The sequence below is a fragment of the Chrysochloris asiatica genome, unplaced genomic scaffold (genome assembly GCF_000296735.1).
Source record: "Chrysochloris asiatica unplaced genomic scaffold, ChrAsi1.0 scaffold00181, whole genome shotgun sequence".
Classification (NCBI taxonomy): Eukaryota; Metazoa; Chordata; class Mammalia; order Afrosoricida; family Chrysochloridae; genus Chrysochloris; species Chrysochloris asiatica.
Genome location: NW_006408699.1, coordinates 5,883,259 through 5,893,535, shown reverse-complemented (window position 1 = coordinate 5,893,535; position 10,277 = coordinate 5,883,259). Strand labels below are relative to the sequence as shown.

General features: G+C 37.4%; 1 protein-coding gene across 4 annotated transcripts in view; it reads right to left on the bottom strand.

The window, feature by feature from the left end:
• ACVR1C (activin A receptor, type IC) overlaps window positions 1-10,277 on the bottom strand; it is a 137,791-nt gene that overhangs the window by 78,848 nt on the left and 48,666 nt on the right. For all 4 annotated transcript variants that reach the window (XM_006872036.1, XM_006872037.1, XM_006872038.1 and 1 more), the window contains one exon: window positions 6,241-6,471. In XM_006872036.1, coding sequence (XP_006872098.1) covers window positions 6,241-6,471 — 231 coding nt within the window. The remainder of the gene's footprint in view (window positions 1-6,240; window positions 6,472-10,277) is intronic.

Sequence of the window (10,277 nt, the reverse complement as noted above, 5' to 3'; positions counted from 1 at the left end):
TTTAATTGTTTAAATTATTAAATATTCCTGAGTGTTTTTGTGTACATCTTCCCACCCCACCCCCCAAAAATTAAAACTTCATCGTTCTATATAAAAAGACCCAAATTATTATAAATAAATAAAATAATAAACCTAACTATAATCCCAAAAACTAGACCAAGCCTTACTCGTAGCCCTAGTCCAACCCTTAGCCCTAAAAAAAAAAAAGAAAGAAAGAAAGAAAGAAAAAAAAGTCAATTAATGATTTACCCATATGATTTACATTCTTTGGTGGTTACCAGAGATGAGAGTAAGAGGAATTAAAAATTACTAATTAGATAGTAGACATGAGCTAACTTGAGTGAAGTGAAAGGCAGTATAAAACAACGAGGAGGTCAGCATAACATGACCAAGGCAAAGGAAGACACTGAAAGATACACCACAGTAAAAGGCAACACTAGTAAACACTGTTATGTATTCAATCCTGCAATAACTGCACTAACAATAACTTACAAGCCGATACATAGGTAGATATGTAAACTGAATAGTATGAAATGGTTCATAAGAGAATCCCCACAAACATATATAGGTTTGCAAATAACAATTCTATGTATATATTTTGTTATGTTCTCTAAATACTTTCAGGTATAGGAGCATACAGGGGGATAAATTAAGCAAACACCTCAACCATAACCAAACACGTTGAGGGACTGAGTAACTGGCTTAGGATCGTAATCTTGGGAGACATCTAGGACAATTAGATAGCACAGTCCATAAAGATTATGTTCTACATCCTGTTGGGTTATTAGAAGTTTGCTAGCAGCCATCTAAGATACAACTACTGGCTTCTTCCTTTCTGGAGCAAAGAAGAGTGAAAAAAAAGCAAAGACTCAAGGAGACATCTGGTTGACAAAACTAATGGATCACAGGAAGCACAGCCTCCACTAGGCTTGAGATAAGAACGAGATGGTGCCCAGCTACCTATATCACCCATCTTATTCAGAAGCACAATAGAAGGTCCTGGAGAGAGAAGGAGAAAAATGTAGAACAGAGTTCAAAATAATAGAAAAGGCCCCACTTAGTGGTTTAATAGAGAATGGCAGAACCCCTGAGATTACCACTCTTAGACATTCTTCAAACCTGGAACTGAATCCACTCCAGGAAATTACCTTTCAGCCAAATGATAGATAGGCCTCTAAAGTGAACAGTATGCATGGAGAACGTGCTTCTCAGAACCTTCTTTCATGCAAAATGAAAAGGGCAGCATTTGCCCAAAAGCAATGTTCTAAAGGCAGGGAGGGACAGGAAAGAAGGGTGAATGGGAATAAGGAAACCTGAGAGGAAGTAGAAAGAGTGTTACATTGGGGGGAATACAACTAATGTCAGAAAACAAAATGTGTATAAGTTGTTGGATGGGAAATTCATTTGTTCTGTAAACTTTCACCCAAGCCAACAACAACAAAATCATTAGTAGTACAAAGTCATTGTGTATTTTTTATTAATTTTATGTTTCAATGTTTTCAGTTGGCGATGGCCATCCTGGTGGAAATCAGCACTCCTAAACGCTGCCTCCTCCCTCCCTCTGTCATCTCCTAGTTCCTACTGGTGCTAACTTCATCTGTTTGAATAATATAGAGGTTTTGTTCTTTACACAATACTCAAAGTTGTTTAATTTTGGTTGTATACTTAAATGGATTTAACATCCACTACCATGCTTGTTTTCCTGGAGTCCTGGTGTGGCGCTGTGGGCTAATGCACCAGACTGCAAAGCCATTTGAACTGCAAGGTTGGCGGTTCAAGCTCACCAACTGCTCTTTGGAAACCCTATAAGGAGTTGCTATGAGTCAGAACCAACTCCATGGCACATATGCTTGGTAGGAGCCCTGGTAATGTAGTGGATTACAAGGTGGGCTGCTAACCACAAAGTGAGCAGTTCAAGTCTACCAGTCACTCCACATGAGAGAGATGAGACTTTCTGCTCTGGTAAAGATTAGCAGCCTCAGAAACCCCATACAGGAGTCTGACTCCATAGCATATCACTACCACCACCATCATGTTTGGTGAAGTACTGGTGTTACTCTGTAGGATAAGCACTAGATTGCTAACTACAAGGCTCGTTGTTCAAACCCAACCAGTCGCTTGTCAGTAACCTTATACTATGAGTCAGAAAAACTTATAGTCAGAAAAATCCCATGGCACTTATCAACAGCAATCATTCTTGGGAAATTGAAGGCTCTGTGAACAAGAGGAAGACACCCCCACCCCCCACCCCCCAAGGAGATGGGTTAACACAGTGGCAGCAGCAAAGGGATCAAATGTAACAACTGTGAGGATGGTGCAGGCCGGGCAGTGTGTCGTTCCATTGTACATGCATATGGTCACTATAAGTCGAAACAGACATGTAGGCACCTAACAACAACAGTCCTTTACCATCATTTCTCCATTACTTTTTAGTCAACTAGATTTCATTAACAAGTAGTTTACTTAATAAGTAGCCCATAACTGTATTTATTTATCCTTTATTTTATTTATGCTTTACATTCACACATATAGAGAACACCGGCTTGTAGTTTTTATATGTATAGACAAGATGGATTAATAGAACATCTTTGGATTTTAATTTCTCTCCCTCAGGAATCAATTCATTATAGAACCCTAGGGGGGAAATGGCATCACTGAATCCTGGTGAAGGTTGTTGTTGTTGTTATTGTTAAGTGTCGTGGAGTCGGTTCTGACTCATAAAGACCCTGTATAGGGTTTCCAAAAAGTGGCTGGTGAACTTGAACTGTCTAGCTTGAGGTTCAAACCAACCTGGCAGTCCAGCGTATTAACCCACAGCACCACACCAGGACTCACCAGGTGCAGGTAGGGGAAGCCTTGCATTCTCAACAGTTGAATGTATTCAAAATATTGAACTATCTTCTCACCCCCTCATTCTACTTCCCCCCCACACTTTTTTTTTAGCAGCATAATGTGCTATTAAGAAAATTCCTCCGGACTTTGTTAACTCACCTTCTTTCCCAAATAAGCTTCAGATAATACTGTGGGTAGCTTTAGGAAACTGAATTTAAAATCGGGCTATATATATCTTTCATGACTTTGCTTCCACTCACTAAAATTTTGGCATTCATTCATGATACTTTCATCATCATTTGATTGTTCTTTGGGTGAATTTGCACATCACCAAAACTATATGTTTCTGTTAAATGTATCAGTTGTTGAAGAACATCCACCCTCCTTTATTCTGCCACAGGGTCACTATGAGTCAGAACTGACTCAACAGAATCCATCAACAGCAATAATCTGTATGGGAACCAGTCAACAGGACTTTTCTCCTGTGAAACTGCTGCGTGGGTCTGAATTGCTGACCTTTACGTTAGCAGTCAGTTGCTTAATTACTTAACCACAGGGCTTCTTCATTTTGTGACTAATAGCTCCAAATAGACACAAACTGAATAGTTACCAGAGGAAATACCAAATAATTTCTCTTCACATGAAAAAACAAGAAAGTAGCTCAAACAATTGACCAAGAGGCAGAAGTAGAAAATACTTGTGGGGCGGAGGGGGGGAGGAAGACATTGGAAGTACCTGAAAAAAGAATTCAAGAGAATGATAGATATTAAACATGTCCAAATGATTGACAGAAAGGATGATGGATGAAAGTACTCTTATTAAGAAGGTATTCATATAATGGAATACTATCCAGCAATAAGAAGGAAAACACTACAGATATACTCCAAAATATGAATGGATTTCAAAATCATTATGTTGAGTGGAAGAAGTCAAACACAGAGGAATATGCTCCATGTAACTTCTTTTATATGAAAATCTAGGACTGCCAAGTCTTGTCTAAAGTAAAAGAAAACAGATCCGTTGTCTGGTTCTGGTGGAAATGGGGAATGGCTGAAAACATTTTGACATGATGGAAACATGGCAGTGGTTACATGAGTGTATGCACTTATGTGTCAAAACTCACCAAACTATACATCTAAACTGTGCACAGTTTATTACATGCAAACTGCACCTCAAAGAGTTGATTTTTTAAGGAGAGACTGAGTCTTGGCTAGTCCTTGGGGTAGAGCTACAGGCTTTTCAGCAACAAGATTTTATATTTGGACTGGAAAGGAATTACCTTCCAGCTACACTACGTGCCTAATTTGCCTAACTTTAATTTGCCTAAGTGTATGTAAGCAACTTGTTCTCCAACACATTTATTGCAGTCAAAGTAGTGTTGTCTGCCCCTGGTGACTGGCAAGATGAGGTGTTATGAATAGTTCATTATTGAGAAACATGTTAAAGACATGTTAAAGTCATGGAGGAGACTTTCCTCCCTTGCTAATCCTTTGGATTTTGATCATGGATAAGAACAGCATCACATATAGGAAGCCTACACTATAAGGAATCCTGGTGTGACACTATGGGTTAATGTGCCAGGCTGCAAGGTCAGTTTGAACCACAAGGTCAGCGGTTCAAGCTCACCAGCAGCTCCTCGGAAACCCTATACAGGGTTGCTATGAGTCAGAACCGACTCTACGGCACACAGTAACAACTCTATAGGGTGAATCTGGTCCACAGATAAATTAAGGGTGAAAACGTAAGAAAAGAAGATTGACCGAAGTAGATACAAATCTACGCTACCAAATGAAGGCACTCCTTAGAATCTGAGACAGGAAGAATAAGTGTAGTCAAAAAACCAAGACTTCAAGTATAGCTTTCAGGAATAGACTATTTAAGTATTACTTCAGATAATGCCATAGAACAGTAGTTCCTAAAGAGAGGACTGTAATGATTGCATGAATTTTAAGATGAATTTGAGTGGTAAGCAGATCAAATATTAAATAACATTGAATCACATAATGAACATTGAATTCCTAGTTCCCTTGAGGCTTTCTGATTACATATGAAAACATGTTAGTGTCTCACGTCTTTCTTCTCTCTGTTCTCATCTACTATATTGTAGTAGCATGCCTTTTTATTTATTTGTTTACATCATCATCATCATCCATTTGTTGCTACTGCTATACCAAAAAAACAGATTAATTTTTTTGTGGTTGTGATACCAGTTTCGGCATAAAATAATGTTTTTACATTAAAAACTGGTTATTTTAAAAGTAGGTAAAAGTACCATTGTGGTATATTGATACAGTGGTATCTTGAATATCTGAAGATTGGACAACTACCTTAAATTGTTAATTCACAGGAGAAAGTATATCTGTGTATGGCTATTAACAGATCAATAAACATTAATTAATTTTTTATTAATAAATATTTTTAAACATTCATGACCATGACAATTTTCATATCATAAACTAGTTTCTAATTCAAAATTATATGCCACTTAACATCTTCCAAAAGAAGCTCAGGTGCCACTGTGGATTAAGCATTGGGCTGCTAACTACAGGTTGGTGGTTCAAACCCACCAACTGCTCAGCAGGAGAAAGATAAGGCTGCTTGCTCCAAAAAGATTTACAGTCTTGGAAATACTATACAGGGTCACTATGAGTTGGAACCAACCTGATGGCACTTAACAACAATAAGAACATAAGTCAGAATCAAGTAGATGGCACTGGGTTTGGGGTTTTGTGTGTGTGTGTGTGTGTGTGTGTGTGTGTGTGTGTTTAGCTTAGTAACATCTTCCAAAAGTTTCTGATTCCAGGTGGTCAATGAATGGTGAGGTTAATATTTTCATTAACATTGTATTGGGATAAAAGACCATAAAACTTGGGAAAGGACAGAAATATAACTTAACAACAATGAAAACTGAAGGGTCAAATTCCTTTCTTTCTGTCTGCGAATGAGTGTTTTTCCCTGAGGTGATACGCAGAAAGGATCCAGAGAGAGGAAAGAATCTGTCTCCATAAAAGTTGACAATATGTTATTTTTAGTTTCATTTTCGTCTTTCTTATATCTCAATTGCATATGCATTGTGATTTCTTTCCTTGAGAAAAAGCATACAAATTTAAATTTTCTTTAAATCGATTACTATTAATCAATTCAAAAAAACACAATTTCCATGGACTGATTTCATAAAAAAATTGTGATGTCAATTTTTTTTTTTAGTGTGCTGGGCAGTTTTTTAAAAATAAAAATCCACCTCAGCTAAATTTTAGAACATTTTGCCAGCCAAAAACAAACCAAGAAAACAAAACTGTGAAATACATTTTCTGTTTTTTAAAATTATCAAAGACGGTTTTCTTTCTACCATGCTTATAATTTCCCAAGAATAATATTAAATGTGAAATGAACAAAGACAACCCTTACCTGTTGGAAGATGCAGAGTTATGTTGTTACAAAAATCTGTGAAGCAGCATTCAGTTTTGGTAACATTGTTGGAACTATGACAGAAGACTTGAGCATTTAATTCTGGGAGAGAGACACAGGACTTTATCACCTGTTCTTTTCCATTGCTTAGCATAACTGAAGCCCAACATGCTCCTTCTGTTTGGCAGGTAAAGTTGGAAGAATCACACAAAAGACATACACACTTCAATCCTAGAAAGTGTAAGCAAAAAACTTTAAAATGCAGAAAGGCACCCAGAAGATGTATTTCATAATACAAAAGAAGTACACATTCAAGCTTAGTGACAATTGAGAAAGGGTTTAAGTAAATAGCTCTTGGTAAGCAAACTATTGCTCTCAGTCACATTTCCTTAAACAGGCTGCTCAATTATCACCCACTATTTATTGTATTTTTGAAAATGTGCTCAATTCCAACTACACTTTAAAACATTTGCCTCATGCAGGCTCTAAATCCCTCCTGCTTAACCCTGAATCCGTTCATTTTAAAATCAATTGTCTCCAGTGAAATGCTGGGAAACAGTATCTCAGCAACCAAGAGAAGCTGTCCAGCATGACTTGAACACAAAGTAAAACCAAGCAATTCAGTTTGTTCTATTCACTTACACCTTTTTCCTTTAAGCTTTTAATCATATGTGCAAAACATAAAACTACCCATGGATATTTACAGCTACAAAACAACCACTATAATTCTTTGCATTTAGATTTCGCGCTGTTTTAATATTGTTTCTGTCTTCGTAACTTTAAGGCATTAATAAATAAGCCATTATATTTCTCCTTTACAGTAAGATAAGAGTCAGTTGAACACAGACCATGAACGTTAGGCAATTTTCTTTAATGAACACATCGACTTCATAGAGCAAAGCACTATGATAATAGAGTTGAACATATCTACACCAATTAATTTTTTAAAAATTAGACTTTGCTAAATTAATCTGTTCACACATCTCACCATTTCTCACTTACTGTGCCCCTAACACAAACACAAAATATTAATGTCTGTGATGTTCAAAGAGTTGCAGTACTTCTCAGTTCTTACGTAAAATATTTGCGAGCATGAAGACTATATTGGCTGTGAGCAATATATTTCTATTTAAATAAACTGTTTGACATAGTGTTGTTGCACTATCGAGTTGGTTCTGACTCACAGTGACCCTGCATAGGATTTCTCAGAAGTGGCTGGTGGACTTAAACTGTCGACCTTGCAGTTACTAGTCCGGTACTTAGCCTACAGTGCCACACTAATCCTAAATAAGCCTTTTGAGTTATTACTTTAGTGAACTTTTTATCAAATCGTAACTGACTCCCAATTACCCAAATGCCCAAAGTTCTACCATACAATAACCATTGCTAAAATGGAATCAAGTCTTTAAATAGCTACTACGATAAGCACTCAACCATAAGATCAGTCTGAACTCATAGGTAAGTGGTTCAAACCCACCAGTCACTCTGAAGAAACCCTACAAAGGGTCACTATGAGTCAGAACTGACTAGATAACACTTAACAACAACTCAAATTAGAGGCAATTTTATCATTGTCAAATATTTTATACATAAATGGAAAGTTTTATACTCTACACAAACACCGACATAGGAGTAAAGTCAACACTATTTCTATGTAAATGGGTGAATAAGAAAGAAAAATTTGTATATTATTTAGAAAAAAAAGTTATTATTTTTCCAAATTTTTTTGACTAGTAAAGTTCAATTTTCTAAACACTTTTTACTGATGTAAAATAAAAGAAATACAATGAGAAAATAAAATACCATTTGCTATCAATATTGAACCAAATAACTCATGCCCCCTATTTATTCTAACAGTTATTGTTGTTGTTAAGTGCGGTTGAGTCATTTCTGACTCAGAGTGACCCCTGTAAAAACTGCACTGATTGACTTTGGAGAAGACAGTTAAACTCAGAGGGTATCTTCTGAAATCAGTAAATCAATTGGGGTAGGTATAGCTGGTCCAGAAATCGTAAAACCTCCTATATTTTCAACATTTATGACTCTATGAATATAAAATTTAAATTTTAAATACAAGAGAGTTCCATCTTTCGACAATTAAGAAATCTGCCATGTTGTGGCTATTCTTTGCCCTCATACTTTGAGGGGTTGATATTGGAAAGAAGAATGACTCTTTTGACACATGATCTTTAACCATTTTTTATTAGATTGCTTACTAAGTCCCCTTGAACCTTCTCTTTCCCAGAGAATATTAGGCAGAAAATTAAGGTTTCTAAGGAATATGGACCCACGGGGTGGAAGCAACCTAAAGTTCTCAATAATTAAACATGTCAGTTTGATGTGCCTTTCTAATCCCCAATGCAATTGTTGTTGTTACGTGCTGTTGAATCAGTCATAGCGACCCTGCATAGGGTTTCTGAGGAGCGGCTGGTGAGTTTGAACCTTCGACCTTGCAGTTCAGACTGAGCTTTTGGTCTAGTGCTTATTCTACAGTGCCATACCAGGACTCCAATGCAACTGTAGGCCTCAGTTTTCATTATTTCTATAGACAAGGCAATGAGAGTCACAAAAATCAAGTAATTGACTTAATATAACAGTCTTGAGATTACTCATACAGTACCGTTCCAACCCCACCAATGTGGATGCTGTGAGTTGCCATCAAGTTGATTTTGACTCATGGCAACCCCATGTATGCAGCACAGACCTGCTCCATAGGACATTCAAGGCTGTGACCTTTCAAAAGCAGATCTCTACCACTATCTTCAAGGAGCTTTGGTAGCGTTGTTGTTGTTGAGTACCGTGGAGTTGATTCTGACTCATAGTGACCCTGCACAGGGTTTCCAAGGCTGTGGAGCAGAACGCCTCATCTTTCTCCCGTGGAACGACTGGTAGTTTCGAACTGCTGACCTTGAGGTTGGCAGCCCGATTCGTAACCACTACGCTATCAGAGCTCCTTACAAATTGGGCTGCGAACCGTAAGGTCAGCAGTTCAAAACTACCAGCTGCTCCGTGGGAGAAAGATGAGGCTTTCTGGGTCGCTATAGGTCGGAACCGACTCGACAGCACCTAACAACAACAACAACAACCACTATCTTCCAAGGTGCCTACAGGTGGGTTGCAACCATGAACTTTTCAGCAAGTAGTATCCTGCTTAGTCATTTGTGCCAGTCAGAAACTCCAACAAAGTTGCCATTTCAAAAAAAGACAAAAGTATCCTCTCACCTCAACAATTTCTGACAACTGTGAATAAAATATAATTATTAGATAGAATGATATCTATAACAACAACAACACATGAGGTTTTGGTCTACAATTTCCTAATAAATTCTCAAAACATACTTGATATTTTTTAACCAAATTCTATCTAGCTATTTTCTGAGGAAACAGGTGGTCAGAATAGAAGTCAGCATCACGTGTGTGGCATTTAGTGGGCATAGTCTTACCTTTCAGTTTATCTAAGTTTCATATTAAACATTAAGTCTCCAAGTACTTAACCTGATAGTCTCTCTCTCTTAGAAGCACTCCTGGCTTCTCGATAAGATGATTGCATAATAGTAATTACCAAGGAGTAATGTGGTTACTCACTGAATATTTAACTAACTACAAACACTTCCTTCAGTTTAAAGTGAAAAGTATCAGTCACAAGAAGAATACAGAATTAAATGATGTCGTTAAAGCCCAGAAAAACATGCTTTAAATTTTGCACAATGGTAAGCACTGGAAAAAAATGTTAATGATAATGGCTTTAAACATCTGCTAAATGTTCCCATTTATTCCAGATCAACTGGCAGTATGATAGCACCAACAGAGAACAAACAGCACACTAAAGAAGCCCTAAAATGTTTAACTAGGATAAGATATGTAGTCCATTTTTCATTTCCCTCCAGTCTGCTATATGGTTATTGTTGTTGTTGTGTGCCAAGGAGTCGGTTCTGACTCACAGCGACCCTGTACAGGGTTTCCGAGTCTGTAAATCTTTACAGGAGTAGAAAGCCTCATCCTTCTCCCACAGAACAGCTGGTGGTTTCGAACTGCTG